Source organism: Scomber scombrus, chromosome 15 (genome assembly GCF_963691925.1).
Source record: "Scomber scombrus chromosome 15, fScoSco1.1, whole genome shotgun sequence".
NCBI lineage: Eukaryota > Metazoa > Chordata > Actinopteri > Scombriformes > Scombridae > Scomber > Scomber scombrus.
In genome coordinates, this window is record NC_084984.1 from 10,218,939 (window position 1) to 10,235,782 (window position 16,844).

The 16,844-nt window shown below is 39.6% G+C and overlaps 1 protein-coding gene across 1 annotated transcript in view; it reads right to left on the reverse strand.

Annotated features, from left to right (window-relative positions):
- The window catches only part of col27a1a (collagen, type XXVII, alpha 1a), a 67,940-nt gene that overhangs the window by 5,618 nt on the left and 45,478 nt on the right, over positions 1-16,844 (reverse strand). The window contains 27 exon segments of the mRNA XM_062435199.1: positions 53-160; positions 347-454; positions 930-1,037; positions 1,328-1,381; positions 2,024-2,077; positions 2,204-2,257; positions 2,344-2,397; positions 2,501-2,557; positions 3,029-3,082; positions 3,196-3,249; positions 3,353-3,460; positions 3,543-3,596; positions 3,706-3,813; positions 3,938-3,991; positions 4,092-4,145; positions 4,335-4,388; positions 4,802-4,855; positions 6,395-6,448; positions 6,614-6,658; positions 7,332-7,376; positions 7,641-7,694; positions 13,420-13,473; positions 14,206-14,259; positions 15,788-15,841; positions 15,939-15,992; positions 16,104-16,148; positions 16,257-16,310. Of these exon segments, the coding sequence (XP_062291183.1) occupies positions 53-160; positions 347-454; positions 930-1,037; positions 1,328-1,381; positions 2,024-2,077; positions 2,204-2,257; positions 2,344-2,397; positions 2,501-2,557; positions 3,029-3,082; positions 3,196-3,249; positions 3,353-3,460; positions 3,543-3,596; positions 3,706-3,813; positions 3,938-3,991; positions 4,092-4,145; positions 4,335-4,388; positions 4,802-4,855; positions 6,395-6,448; positions 6,614-6,658; positions 7,332-7,376; positions 7,641-7,694; positions 13,420-13,473; positions 14,206-14,259; positions 15,788-15,841; positions 15,939-15,992; positions 16,104-16,148; positions 16,257-16,310 (1,704 nt within the window).

Below are 16,844 nucleotides of genomic sequence, written 5' to 3' on the forward strand. Positions count from 1 at the left end.
CTTTCAATGCTTTATCTGTAATTTATTGGCAGTTAGTAGATATTCTGCTCACAGGTTGTCCTTTATGTCCTTGGTCCCCTTGTTTCCCTGGCAGTCCCATTCCACCTCTAAAGCCTCTTTTCCCTGGAGGTCCAGTCTGGCCTCGAAGACCCTGCTCACCCTGGATAGATGAATAAATGATCAAATGACTGTGCGAAGATCAGGTACTGTATGTGCAGTTAGATCATTCTTTTCTCAATCATGTGAAAATTAAAGCTGTCATACCAATATATCCTTTTGCATAGCATCACATTGTATCTACTGTTAAGCTCAATGCACAATACAGCATTTTAGCTTTTCCTCTTACCTTTGGTCCAATGACCCCTTGATCTCCTGGGAGTCCTGGAACACCAGTTTTACCACGTGAGCCAGATTTGCCAGAAAGACCAAACTCCCCATCATCTCCATGCTCTCCCTAGATACATGTTGAGGAGCAAGAGGAAGAAGAACTATCTCTCAAACCATCATTGCACACATTTTTATCCTACTGGTAGTTGAGCCTTAAAATGATGATACTGGTCTGCTCATCTGTCTGCTCATCACTTTGGTCCAGCACATGGTATCTACAGGCCAGGTTGACATTTACTTCATGCATTCATGCTCTTCCGTGGGTGAGACCTTTTAATTTTGGGCACTCTTTGAGCTTTGTTCTAGCACAACTCTCAGGTTAAAATGTAAACTTTTAACACCAGATATATTATTGAATATATACAATTTGCTGATTATGTTCATGGTTCCAAGTGGTTAAACCAGTCAGAGTTTCATGACCCCATTGACTTTCTTTTAGTGCTGCCACAAGGACAAACCAGGCATTTCTTTTGCACCTCTACACTTGAATTTGTTGTTTGATGTTTTTGAAATATAATAAACAGGATTGATGTTTGTCTTACCGGCATGCCTTTACGGCCATCTTTCCCTGGGCCTCCATCGATCCCGGGCACACCCTCATGCCCCTCTCGACCCACCACACCTTTGGAACCAGTAGGACCACCCACCCCCTGAGGAGAAGAGAGGACTTATCAGGAATCTAGGCTGAGCCTGACAATGTGTATACTGGCTTCTTTTTCATCTGTCTTTACTTGAATATGTTTGCACAATCAGTATTCCTCTGTCTAGGTTAATCTACTGTATTTATGACTTTTGTTTATGCCTCGTTTCCAAGTATTTTAGCCATGAACACAAACCTTTAAAAGCATAGTTGGAAGTACACAACACATCTGTCTTTAGTAATGACTGAATACTGTAGGTCACTAACAAACAGTGGATGTATGGAGAATCCCTAATTTACCTCTGGTCCTTTGGTTCCTTTTTGTCCCGTTGGACCCTTTTTGCCTTTTTGACCCTTAAGAGAGAGAAAAATAATTTTAAAGATGCAATAAGTGAGTTTATTATAGATTATCAATGTCCCACATCTGCTGGTGATTGTTTGTCACTGACAATGTCCTCCAGTAACACTTTGCCACGCGTTGAAATTTGTTGCCTTTTCTTCCCAATATATTATTTATTTTCTTTTAATTGCTTACAGCAGTTTGCAAAAATGAAGTTACAAAATGTAGTCGCAGGAAATTTCCCTTACATGCTTTGAAAGGTGGAAATATTACATAAAAGAGACCAACATGGTATTTTTACTGTATTATTACAGTACTCGGACTGATTAATGACCTTTTCACTAGATGTTTTTGTTGGATCGATTAGCTAAGTTATTCACAATGCCAGAGACCTGCTGATGTTATTGCAACCCTGCTGATTAATGTAAATAAAACCCTCCTCATGAAAGGTTGAACAATTGGAAAAGTTTAATATAGTTAAATATTTAAGTTATAGTTACAGTTATAGTTAATTTGAGTGTTTAATATACTTAGTTAATATAGTACAAATACAGGACTACATATCAAAATCCTCATAGAGTACATGCACACAGACGTACAATCACTCTCTACCACACACAGCAAACACACAAATGTTTTTGTTTTGACATCCTTACTTGATCTCCTTTGGCCCCTTTGGGTCCTTGTTGCCCGTGAGGTCCAGGGTGTCCCTGAAATTGCCAGTTATGTTAATGAAAGCATATAAAAACAACCTGTGTGAACATGCCTGCTGGTTGTTTATGTAGACCTAATGACAGAGCTGTGTACAGAAATAACAAGTCTGTTTTGACACTCACAGGTTGCCCAGGAGCACCAGGTCTGCCTCTCTCTCCATCAAAACCAACTTGACCCTGAGACAGAATAACAGAATATTAACCTCTTCAAACTAAATACTTTACATGCTGTGGGTAAGATTATCTGGAGTGATGGTACTTACTTTGTACCCTGGGTCTCCTGACTCCCCTCTCTCTCCTCTGTCACCTGGAGGACCCTGATAAATCAAGAAATATTTGAGTAAAATGCAAATGATTTCTGCAACTTTATAGCAGACATACAATCTGAGGATGGAGAAAAGTAAGTCAGGTGTCACTTACTATGTCACCTGGAGGACCAGGAGGACCCTCTACCTTCCCATCATCCCCCTGCTCGCCCTGCACATACAGAAACGAAAAGGGAACGTTTAGATATTTTACATAACACACACATTCTTGATGTTTCAGTACACTGTATCCAGCTTTCTTAAAATGTTACGTATGTTGGAAAGTTAACTTTGTGTGTGCTCTGCAGGCACATGGTTTACTATAATTTGTTTTGGCAAAAATCTAACAGATAAGTACTATCCTCTTCTTCCGAGTAAAATTAAATCCATGGTGTATTTACAACGTGGTGTTTTAGATGAAGGCACTGAGATATCAAATAAGGTTGATCAGTACAAGATGCTTGCAGAGAGAAGAGGTTTTGTAGCTCAAATGAAAGACATCAGGGGGTCACTTTTAGGTGAACTGCAGAATGAAGGTAAAGTACTTGTTTTGGTGTTGGGATATGCTGGGAACAGACTGAGGACTGAAGATGAAGAAGAATGACAAGAGATCAGTGTTCCACATAAAATGAACGAGGTGTACCTTTTCACCTTTTGGTCCTGGAGACCCCATGGGGCCCTGTGGTCCCTGATGGCCCTGCAAAGACAAAGTATATGAAGTGACTACACCAACTGAAAATACCCAGAACAGGCTTGTTTAATGTAAAACGTCACATCCACATCCAGACACTTATAATAATGGAACCATACCTCATAACCTGCAATGCCAGGTTCCCCCTGTTGACCCATTCGACCAGGAGCTCCCTACAGAGATAGAAGAGTTCTTCAGTCACATTATCCATGACATTAGATGGCATTCAAACTTAAATGATAAATATCTACATTGTTCATTAGTGATCTTCTTTACCACGTGTCCAATGGTTCCTCTGGACCCCTTCTGACCAACGAAACCTGGTGGTCCTGTCTTCCCCACTGGTCCGGTCTCCCCAAGGTGACCTTGGTGACCTTTAGCACCCTAAACATACATAAAGGATATGTTACAGAATAGCATGAGAGTTTGGGTTTCAGAGGGATTAAATAGGTGTCACCAATAATACCTTCGATCCTGGTTTGCCTCTTTCCCCAATTTTGCCAGGTTTCCCTTCTGGACCCTAAAGAGAAAAAACAAAATGAAGAAACAACATAAGGTGGGGTTTGAGGTTCAGTGAAAGTCACTGTTTAAAAACATGAATGTATGAATTTGCACAGAAATCCACTTACTCTGACGCCAGTGAGTCCAGGGTTTCCAAGTGGGCCCTCTTTTCCCTTTAGCCCAATTTCACCTTTTTCTCCATTGTCCCCCTCCTGACCCATGTCACCTTTTTCACCCTGAGCACATACACATACAAACATGACTCTAATTAATATTCTCTACCTTGAGCAGATACAAAGCAGGTTAGAATTATAAGTCTCATCTATTACTGTGTCGGGACATTTTGGGAAAATACCTCACCTTGGTTCCATCAGGACCAGCCGGACCTGCCTCACCCTCTAGGCCTGGCTCTCCCTATACAGACACATTTAAGGATACATAAGGGTGAATGAAATGGACAGCTTCACCTGTTAGAAATGCAAAATACAATGGAGTGTAATGCTGATAAACATACCCGCTGCCCTATCAGTCCCTGCTCTCCGATGTTCCCAACAGGTCCAATGGCTCCCTGATACACACAGACACACATATGAGCATCAGGGCACAGATAATACACTTCCTGTCTTTTATTTTCTCTCAAAGCACCAATCAAACATTACTTTCATCAAATCAGACAGGCGACAGTTTATAACAATCTGTGAATTAAACTAATATCTTGGAATGTACTGTATATCTGTGTAAATATTACATATCTCACCTTCTCCCCTGGCTCGCCCGGCAGTCCTGGTTCACCCACCTTACCTGGAGGACCCTTATAAATACAGAGAGGATGGAAAGAAAAGAAATGTTAAATGATTTTGGACAAAAATTTAAGGGCTAATGATTCTTTGGCATAAGATATGAATAATATGTCAGGGCTGAGTTCCATTACGTATTGCCATAAGAGAGGGAAAACTTTCTCATGTGGGTTAATTTGTTTAATTGGGCAGATTACAAGAGATGTCACATATTTAATCATTTAGTCTTCACAATACGCTTTGTGTGCGTGCAGATGCGTAACCTTATCCATGTGGAATATGTGTGTGTACATATGTCAGTATGAGTGTGTGACAGTGTTTGTGTGTGTGTGTGTGTGCGCGCGCTCGCACGCACGCACGCACGCACGCACGCACGCACGCACGCACGCACGCATGCACGCATGCACGCACGCGCAAAATCTCTCACCTTTTGACCAATCTCTCCCAACAGTCCCACAGTCCCTGGTGGCCCAGGTGGTCCCTGTAGAAGACAACACAAATATTTCACCTTCACCAGACCAAAAAAGTAATCAGAGATGATTTACATTACAAGTACAAAAAAAAAGGAAATTCTGGGTAATGTTGATTGTGGATGAGCCAATGGCAGATAAATGAGTAAACTGTAGGTACCCAGTTTGACTTGATGCGTAACTAATTATGCTTCTAAAACACTGGCGCACTCCCGTCATAACCTCTCAGCTCGAATAAAGGTTGCTCCCAGGTTGCCTTGCGGCCAGTCCAAACAATAGAAATGGTATAACTAAAGTCATCTGTGTGGTCTTTTGTTCATATTGCTGTCCAAATAAAGTTAACAGCAGGGATCAGAATTGAATCAGTGAAAGCAGCTGTGCAGAACAAGAGATGGATGGAGATCAATAGAGAATAATTAGGAGGGAAAAATGAATAATAGGTGACTATACAAAAATATAAGGGGTGATTCATATTTATGAATGGCTGCTGGGAAACACTTTGTCCAAGATCTATAATCAAATCTTAGTTTCCAGGTTACCACAGTAGCCCTACTAAGCAGTTGTCAAGCAGACTGTTAACAATGCACTACAACTGTATTACATGCATTACACGATTATTTGATTGTTCTTTTTAAAATGCTAATTACAGTGCCACAAACTAAAACAAATCTTCAGCATATTTCAGCATTGCCTGTCATTTACCCTCTCAAATTCACTCTCTTTTATATTAGAAATACTAAAAATATATAATATATATGATCTGTATGAAGTACAGAACATCTGAGTGTCCCCTTGGGGTAGTAATGACCACAGATCCATGATTTATGTAACTTCAACCTGTGATTCATTCATACAAATGAAAATAATGATAAGAGGGCATGGGTGCCTGTCTCTAATATTGCTGAGGTTAAATCAGCGTGAATGTAAACTGACACATTTGTTTTATCCCTCTTTTTCTGCACTTCCTCTCTCATTGCTCATAAAACAAAACCACAAGTGGGATAGCACATAGTTTACAGTGACACAATTTGATCAGTTACGGCAATAATCACATCTCTTTTCCCAGTGAGGTCAAACATGTTGGACTTCTTTAAATAATTTCTGCCTCTTCAAAAACCAATCTATTCAGTCAGTCACACAGTACGCCAATAGCTGCAGCTTGCTTTTCACTCTCCTGTCATTACAGGACAGATGTGTAAAAGATGAGAAAATTCTCTGGCTATTCTGCAGGAAACATTTAATACAGTGGAATATGTATTTTAATAAGCACTAAAATATGTCTTATAAACTACCTCCTGGCGGGGATATTTTGGAGCTTACAGGGCTGGGCAGAGAGAACTAGGCTGCTGTTTTTTGCCAAAGGAAATCTAATGAAACTAGTAAGTTTCATTATGAAAAAGGGAGAGGAAATGTTTGATGAGTTTGAGTCAGAATACTGTTTGGGGCCTTGACAGAGAAGATAGTAGGAAAGAGATAGAAGGAGATGCAGGGAAGATGAAGGAACAGAAGAAAAAGATATGAATGGATGGGTGTTGGATGGAGGGTCGCACCGGCTCGCCCGCTATTCCCTTGTCCCCTGGAGGTCCTGAGGGCCCTTGGATACCCTGGAGACAGATGGGTCAACAGACAACAGACATCAGCAATGTAATATACAATAGGTCGATTGTAGGTAAATTATAATAGGCTGATTGCACTGAGTACTTCAACAAAAATGTTTTTCTTTCACCATTTTTTTGACAATTTCAGAGTCATGTAATTTAAGGACTCACAGGAAAACCTTTAGGCCCAGTTTCCCCTGGCTCTCCAATCTTCCCCTGCAGGGACACAAGAAAAAGAAAAATATGTAAAACAGGGTAAATTAGATCATGGTTCATCAGCATGAGAATTGTGATGCTCACAAAAACTTGAGTAAAGAATACAGTAGGGTCTTATTTACTGAGGCCTTTCTCCTTGCTTCAGACTTATTCAGCATGTAAATACATTTCATTTGTCTAATAATTATAGATCATCTGATTATTGTAAGACACAAAACACAGGGGGGCACAGATTATAGTGTCTGATTGGTCATTAAACCTCATCTTGACTTTCACTAAGCAAAAACTAGTTTTATAGTTTTATTTTGATACTTTACTCTGATACATTTCCTTTCTCTCAATCCCATGTTAATCCCAGTTAATTTAGTCACCCAATTTACACACTTTTTCTAAATAAAGACCATTATATTTGTCAGTGATGCATGCCATGCAAAAAAGCATTTGCACTCAACTTTCATGTATGTAAATCTGGCCCACAGTCTGTAGAAACCTCCCAAGGACAGTAATCTCCCCCAAAGTAATATGTTGTTTCTGACTGTGTGCCTCTACATGCTGGTATCATGCAGGTCTTTTAAATCACGCTGATGGGTAACTCCCTCCAGAGGAACATAAGCACCAAAAATATATGAGAGGGGGAGGAATGGTAAAGTACAAAAGGATCCCAGTGTATTACCTGTGGTCCAGGGAAACCTATTTTTCCTGGAGGACCATCAAAACCCTGTGGAGAGAGAAGGATGAGAGATAGCCGTGTGTTGAGATGTGTCAGTTTACTGTATATTTCCTGCCTCGTGAGTGAATGGAAATTGATGCAGTAGATGTGCCGCTTGTTATTTTTGGTGCATTAAATCAATTTTCCCTCTTGGAGGAAACATTTTTGTGCTATTATGTGCCATTTTATGGCCATTACTCTTGTGAATGCACAGTTGGGTATTGTTGTCAGTTTTTTTTATATATTATATGAATAGCTCGTCAGAATCCTTACCGCCTTGCCCTCTATCCCCATCTCTCCTGTTGGACCATCAGGCCCTATCGCTCCCTGAAACACAAGACAATTGTCACTTCACCAACAGAGGTCACTGTAACACAATCAGACAGCCACAACATACTGTAAATAAACAAAATTTGTATAGTGTGACACCAGTAGTACCCCCATGTCAGAGGCAGTGTGAGGGTTCCTGTGTCTACAAGTGAGACTTTTCAGGGTAAATAAAGAAGTAAGTTATGTATAACTGTGTGTGTAAAAGTGGACGTGAGCATGTGTGCATATGGTGGTGCAACACTGTAGAAATAGCTTCTGGCCTGTCCACAGGATGTCACACATATCACTTATGCGTAGAAAGTTATTGGTGTTGCATTATTGTAAAGCCAGTGTCAGGACACAAAGTGTGTCGCACAGATACATACTGTTCACTCTTAAACACACACACAATGTCAGAACAGTCTGACTGTTTAGATTACATTGGTGAAACTGTCAAACATAATCAATCTAAAGTGCTTAAAGGCCTGCTAGTCCAGTGAGCAGTGATAATAAATGGGAGCCAGGCAGTGAACCAGTGCAGTCCATCTGCTCTGCACCTGCACTGAGACAAGTTTCTCATCTGAACTTTAGACGATGCTGACATACTGACACTGTGAAGATCCTCAATGGCTAATAATTACTGACACTCTATTGGTCAAATCATGACATTATATGATTATGAATAACAAGCGGTAAACAGTGATTTTTTTCCCCAATATTATTAATAATAAGCAGATATAACATGACGCAGCCACACAGGCAGCCTTGTTGTGAGAGTGGTTGATGATCAGGCACAGTAGGAGTTTGGCTCGTGGAGAACGCCGCTAGCTGAAGTGCTATAAGCCTATTATACATAGAGCTGGATGAGCAGCACTCATTAACATTCCTGTCTGGGGTACCTGCTACCCACTGCTTGCGTTTACATAGCCTAATTAGCCTGTGTGTAGGGAAAATATTTCACTGCATCAGGCTACAGAAAACAGTCAAATATTATGTTTGAAAGTTCTTTAATTACACTGAGTTACATTAATGTGTAACATAAGTGTCTGGCCCCTTTCAAACAAAGGGACACCAGGGGCATGAACTCAAACAATCAGACAGATCTATTTAAACTAGCTTAATGATAACCACCGGCTGCTGAGAGAGAGCGAGAGGGATGATAACATTAATATGCTCTCTAATATGGAAAACATTAACGGAGGATTTGTAGGTCAGACGTAATGAAAAGTTATTAGATAGAAAGTCGGATGGTGATTCCTCATGGCTGACATCCACAAGTTTGAGTCCATGAGTTCAAATATGCTTTTTACATGAAAATAAAGCATGTTTTAACTTAATCTTCAATTTGGAGGAGACATAATAACAGAGAGACAAGAGTGGGACAAGCTTTCATACTGGTTTGATGCCAACATGTAGTCTCATCTCTTGTCTTTTATTCCACAATATTCCTATGGTAGAAAACAGTTGAGGGCCATGTTTCTGGGAGTCAGGCCAGATGTTATGTTGTTGTCAACATTAAGGCCCAATGCCTCAAGCAAAGTAGTTTACATCTTAAAGGCTGTGTGAAAGATTTTAGTGGTATATGGTCTCTTTTTACACGAGATGTGTTAGTGGGACAAGGCAATGTAGTCAAATCAAGTCAATTTAGTTAAAGAGCCCCTTTAAAAAACAACAAACATTAGTTGACCAAAGTGCTTTACAGAGAGATTAAATTATGGGATTATTTGATTGATGATCACAGTCAAACAAAAACAAAGAAATGGTCAAATATAAACACAGGAAGGATAAAAATAAAAACATAGACATAAATAAGAGGATGTAAGAAAATTAATGAAAGCATAGAACATCTTGATAAAATCACAATACAAACAGCGTTGCATGAACAACAAATAAAATACAAACAAATAAAAGCCAGACTGTGGTCAGCCATGTCTTCTTGATCACAATTAAGAGGCTAAAGAAAATAAATTGGTCTTTAGACTTTAGTTTTTAAAGATATAAAGCTACCCAAATATTAGTGCCAAACTATTCCACAGTTTATGACCAACAACTGAAAATGCTCGAATGCAACAACAACAACAACAACAACAACAATCTGACAGCTGACAATAAAGTTGATTTCTTTATCAAATTTTAAACCAGAATCAGAGATAACACTGAGATTTCTTGCCTGGGACTTAACATTCAATGACAGAGGCCTGGGGGCTTTGATTGTAGTGTTGTCTGCAGGGCCAAAGATTAGGACATCAGTTTTATTCTGGTTTACCTGGAGGAAGCTTTTTGCTAACTGGGATTTTACATCTTCAGTGCAATTTAGAATTAAGTTAAGACTGCATCGATCACAAGGTTTCAGTTGGAAGTACGGCTGGGTGTTGTTGGCATAACAGTGGTAGGAGATATATATTTTCTGAAAATAGACCTCCAGAGGAAACATATATAGGGAAAATAAAATAGCCTAATATGGAGCTTTGTGGTACTCCACAGGAGTTGGAGGTAGGAGGCAAGACCAAGGACATATCCTTGAATGTCAATAAGTAATCGACTGCATCAAAGGAAGCCAAAAGATCTAAAATAATTAAAATAGTATAATTTCCTGAATGTAAAGACAAGGAGACAAGTCATTTTTCATTCCTCAGAGTAACTAATGCTGTGGTATGGTGCATGCTAAATCCAGACTGAAATGTCTGGATTTCTTTCAAGAAATTTGGATAAAAAAAATAATTTTAAGATTGGTAATTATTAAGAATAGACAGATCTAAGTTATATTTTTTGATCAGAGGGTAAATGACAGCATGTTTAAACCAAGCTGGGACATTGCTTTTGACCAGAGAGCTATTGATTATTTTTAAATCCTAGGCCCAAGAGTGTCCAGCACTTCCTTAAGTAGGCATGAGGGAATTATGATTAAGGGGTTATTAGAGTTCGTATGTGAGATAATATGTGTCAAAAAAGAGGGGAGAGAAATTAGTTTGAAGTTGATGAAAACTGAGGAGTATGAGCTGAACTCTGACAGATCATAGGAGGGCAGTGAGATCTGAGATCGTATAGGATTGCAGGGTTAAGTACTGCATTTATTGCATTAAATAAAACTTTGGGTCTATGGTCATGTCTGAAGATGATATCAGAAAAATATTTGGTTCTCTCTGCTTTGACACATGGTATGTAGCCAGACACTTTCAGACAGAGTTTATCTTTTTTTCCATTTACTCTCCCCTATCCTGCATTCCTCCTCCATAACTGCTCGACTTATGGAGTTAAACCAGGGCTGACCTTTGATTTTGCTTTTCTAACTTTGTAGTGGGCAGTTGAATCAAGAATATTGGTGCAAGTGCAACTGAATACTGTGACCAGTTCTTCTGTTCCCCGACCAGCAGGGGGAGCTTTAATGAGAGCAGAGAAGGCATCTGAGAACTGCCTGGCAGTGAGAGAGATAATAGACCTGGGATAGTTTCCAGGCATACTGGGTTTAGGAGTCTAGGGGGGGTGGTGAGGTGGAAAACATTATGGGCCAATGATCAGATAAACTGATGCCAGAAGCCAAAAGTTAAAATAAGGTCAAGAGTATAACCATATAGATAAATGGGACCAATGACTAACTGGGTAAGAAAAATCCTCAGCAAGTGGGTTAGACGGACAGCCTATGTAGATTTAATGTCACTTGATGAACGAAAAAGTCTTCATGTTCCTCTTCATTTTTCTTTATCAAAAGAAAAATCTGTCTGTCTTAACGTTGACTTTTCAGTGTTTTGGTTGTTTTGGACAGACAATTCAGGGCCTCTTAATTTAATTTCTCTTTTACTTATTACATTAAACAAATATTAATTTTGTTTGTCCAGGTGAATGAGGATATATGAAGAACCCTTATTCCAAAAGTTGCACTGCTTTTTGAGACAGAGGTTGTGTTTGTTTTGGTATGAAGGGGGGGTATTGGTGTCTTAATGTATGACGAGAGAACCACCTCTGTGTCGTCTAGTTTGTTACACTCAGGTTTCTAAGCTTGGGTTACTCAACATAAGTCATAAAGCATCAGGCAGATTTACTGGCAGTGGAAGCTGCTGACATTAGTATTAATTGAAAACACAGCTTGAGACATGAAAGCGTGTCCAGGCCAACCACAGCGAAGCCCATCTCCCATGAAGGCCTCAGACAAAGAAGCTCAATGATATTTTATCCTGCTTTCCACTTTTTAGTGGGGAGTTCATAGACCACAGCAATAAAAGACATCCTTTAAAAAACTTTGAAAAAGTCAGTTCCAAACTTTGCACTCCCCAAGAGAGCAAATCAAGGACAGAGGGAACTATATCATCAGCAGAAGCTGAGATCTGTCTGAAAATAAGTAAAAAAACAAAACCAACACAAAAATCCCACAACAATATTGTGCGCAGTACAATTCATCATTATCATAATCATCATCATCATGATCCTCAGAAGTCATTATTGTCATTGCTGCTTAATTCTCTTTAAATCCATCTATGAACTGTAAGTGTTCAGTAATTTATTTGCTGTATGTTATTCCAGACACCAAAATTTATGAACAGTACTTTTACCAAGAAAGGTCAAGCACTCCACACATTTTTATCAGAGCTAAAATTTCTATGGGTTGTATTTAGCCAGGTGAAATTCCAATTGAAAGCCCTTTGTTTTCATTTCTCACAAAATACTCTGGAAAATACTCTGCAATCACTTTTATTATGACTGTAAAAATCAAGTTTGACAAATCCTAGGGTGGTTACTGGCATCGCCTGTATCCATATTCATTTTCTTTTTGTTGAGTGTTCTTGAGTTATTTTACTGTTTGGTTGACAGACTTTTTCCACTTTAACAGGTGTATCTAATTTAAAACTGATTGATCCTGTCACTTAAGAGCCTCAAGTTAGCTACCTAAATGGGATGAGGCCAGAATTATTGTTATGAGTTCAACCTGTGTCAGACATCTTAAAACGGACACAATAAGAGGAACAATTTGTCAGTTGTAATTCTCAATAAAGGATCTGGGCATTGTTTTTGATACATAATAAAATCATATTGAGTTGGTTATTTATTTGACATAGAGATCATATTAGCACTGAACCAACAATATACAGTGACTTTAAGTACAGGTATATTGGTCCAGTGGTGGCTTTCAGACATTAAATTTGAAATCCAAATCTTGTAAAATTTTACTCTTATCTAAAAGTTTTTTCAGATGTTAAACACATTGAACAGAACAACAGAAAACCATGGTTGATTCTAAAAAGGTCTCAAAGCAGCTATTGTGTTTTTTTGTGATGTGAGTGATGTCTTATGGGTTTGGATTCTTCTGCTAACCCAAAATGATTGAAACCCATGAACAAAGCTCATTGTTCCATTTATATGAGTTTTTTTCTTTAAAAAAAAGCTGTTTGTTTTACGTCACTGGAGCTCTTCCAGCAGTTATAATATGCACTGACTTTAAACAATGATGAACAAGACTCATTCTTTGACTCTCAACCCCAAAATGTGTTTTGCAAGCACCCGTGTCCATATAACACACATGACATCACTTCAGAGGCAGCTCCCTGTTACTTTATTATTATGCTCCAACGGCTCAACAACAGCAGTGGCACATAGCTCATACACATACACAAAAACAGCAAAGTGATCTGTATGTACACTCTTTTTCCAAGTTTCTGAGCTGTTCCTAACTCAGAACTATGATACACTGACTGTAAAACACTAGTCACCACTTAAGGTTTGCACAATAAGTATGAAACCTCAAACTTACCCGCAAGCCTTTGGGTCCTCTGGTACCGGCTGGCCCAGACGCTCCAGGGGGGCCCTGACGAACAAAAGAAAATGAGAATAAGAGGAAAAGGGAAGGAGAATGGAAAAAAGAAAAGAAAGATAAAACAAAGGTTTGCACTGACAGAGCACAGAGCCCCCTGGTTGTTGACCCTGGGGGAAGCAGCCTGACCTCGGGAACACACTATGGGGTTTGTTGTTAGATCTGTCACTCACACCAATTAAAGGGCCTGCTCTGGAATCCTGTTCTGCTGCACCCCAGAGCCCCATATTTATGTTTGTTTTGGTGGCTCAGTGGCCCCCACCTTCAACCGATGCTAGGCCCGCACTCTGTCAAACCTGGCCATGGCAGGGCCACAGCAACAGGAGACAGGGAGGGGGGCAGGGGCAACTTCTAATTGGTTATAGGTGTTTGGCTTTTGACTGACAGGAGGGTAATGCAGGTTCAGCAGGAGGCTGCCGGCTCTCATTATGCTCAGAGAAACCTTTGTTGCATACTACTGTCATGTGCTATGAGAGGATACTGCCTACAACGACCAAGAGGATACCTTTTATAAACAGACAAAGTTACTCTTTTGTTGCCTTTTTACAATTATTAGACATCAGGTTCCTCTAGCAAAGCCACAGTTATCACTTAGTCTTTGACAAAATCTATATGGAGCACCTGTGGTTGACCAAACAGCTGATTGATCATACAACGTCATATGCAACAATGATTAAGTGAAAAGAAGGGAGAAAGTGCATGATGAGTAAAAGAGCAATGACTTACTGGCCTTCCCGGTGGTCCTGAAGGCCCAGTTTCACCTGGTGTCCCTGGGTGACCCTATCACATATACACAGACACAAACAGAGTGCTTTTAATACTTTAACTCACATTAATATGACAAAAAAGTACTTTTTCCAATGTGACTTTACTAGAGTGACATTACAATCACAAACTCACTCTAAATTCGATATTACATACATATATTTTGAGTTTGAGGTGAAAAGGTGGATTTCATTCAGACACACATAAGCAGAAACATGCATCTGCAGAAATGCTCTGAATACTTTGAAGCAAATCTACTGAAACAATAAGAGACAATGGGGAAAAGAGAAAAACAGACAGCCTGTGGAGATGATTTTATAGCTGAAAACATAATGCCTTTGGCTGCTTTTCTTTCTCCTTTATTTGACCTGATTTTTTTGGCCAAGCCATTTGAAAAATCGTAACTGTAATGGGGAGTATCTTAAGTCAGACCACTCAGATCAGCTGAGTGCAATAAAATCTGTCATATATATGCAAACATATAGTGCAGTAGGCAGCTCTGAACTGATGCGTCTGCAGGACTAAATCATAAATGACTTCAGTGTGAGCTCCCTGTTAGTAGCTATAGATGTCTGCTGGTCAGCTCCCTTCACTTTGTGTGATGCAGTCTTTTCCAGAGGGTCTGTTTTTGTTTTGCAGCTGTGAGAATGGGCCAACAGAGAACTTCCTTATACTGTAAGTGTGTGTGTGTGTGTGTGTGTGTGTGTGTGTGTGTGTGTGTGTGTGTGTGTGTGTGTGTGTGTGTGTGTGTGTGTGTGTGTGTGTGTGTGTGTGTGTGTGTGTGTGTGTGTGTGTGTGTGTGTGTGTGTGTTTAAAGCCTCAGAGAAATCTAACTGGCTGTCAACCAGCAGGAAACCTCTCTCTGTTTCAGCAAGAATGATGACTAAATTCTTATCCACTCCAGGCCATTCATATACATTGGACAGTCCATCAGATACAGACACTACACGACAGACAAGCCACTTGCTCTGTTTGAAAAATGGTACAGTGGTAGAGTAAAACCCATGAAACTTGTTGTGACCTTTGAAGGCATTCAGATGCCCTGAAAAATGAAGACAAAACATGGATAGATAGCTGAAAATGAAGCATTGTCTCTTTTTACTTTCCTTCATCCTTTGAGTAAAGCTCTGTATCATTGGTGCTTCCTGCTGCCAGATGCTGTCCAGGATGTAAATCATTCGAAGTGATGAATTTGAACTGATCTCTTCCTTTATTTAAACTGCTGTTGAGCATTGTTTAGTTATCAGATCAAACACGCTGAAGGTCTCCTGCAAAGTGCCCAATCACTGCGAATGCCTGGTCCTAAGTTATCCCTGGGGTCATGTGCCTCTTTTCTGCTTTAGCATATTCTTGCTGTATTGACCTAATCCCAGACATGAGTATATTCCCATGGGAATAACACACACAGTTTAGTTTAAGATGATTATTCTTTAGGATTTCCTTTAAGACAAACTGCCATGCCAAGAAAATCATGTGTAAGCCCATATTTTAGCATTCTCAAATTTGACTCTTTACTGTATCTTAACTCTTGCTTGTATCTTACCGTTATTCCCTTTTCTCCAGGTGGTCCAGGAAGACCCATCTCTCCGCGATCCCCCTGAAAAAACAGAACAACATTCAGTCTTCAAAGTCACCTTGTGAGGTATTGTAAAATCTCATGGTGAATTTACAAAGAAGAGATCCATTATTTTCACCTTCTCTCCTGCCAGTCCTGCCTCTCCCACAGGTCCAATGAAACCCACCAAGCCCTGAAACACAGAGATTCAATATTGGATAGATGGATGAATAGATATTTGGGTGAATGGTTTGAAAAATGGCAACTAGTCCATACAAGAAGTGTTAACGTCATGGTTTCTTACTCTTTCTCCCATGGATCCAACTTTTCCTGAGATGCCAAGCTCTCCCTGAAAAGACAAATATGCTACTAGTCACAATGATACTTTACAAATTCAATATTTCTTATATTATCAGAAAAGGAGTAAAAGTCATGTCTGATTATTGTCTTTATTCACCTTAACTCCCTCTGACCCAATCTTCCCAGGAAATCCTTTTCTGCCCATTCTACCCTGAAAAACGACATAACACAGAATGATGAATAGTGAATTACAGATATGAACTTTAGTTATACATCATTAATATTCATCACAAATTCTAGATGAATATAAAGGATCAGCATCCTCTGAGATGACAGTTTGAAGAGAGTCATCTGCAGCTGTTGCACCTCACTGTACTGTGCATGGTGCTGAAATATGTGATGGCGTGTACAGGTACTGCTGAAAGTACATTTTGGCAGGCTGTGAAAGTCAAAAGATATTACTGTAATGTTCCTCTTGCACAGACAGTTATTCCTGGGGTTAAGAGGAGGTCTAAGTGCTTTTTTACCAGCAATAGCTCCAGGTCAGAAATGTCTAAGACAAACTTCTAAAGAATTAAATGACTCAACAGTTCCAGTTTTACTCCAGAATGTTTGGCAGCTATCACAAGGTAGTACAGACACTTTATTTTACTCAGAAGCACACAATAAAGCAGATTCTTGTCGTAACATGAGAATTAATATGAGCTGTCTGGGATTTGTGACCTCTTATCACCTGGTTTACATT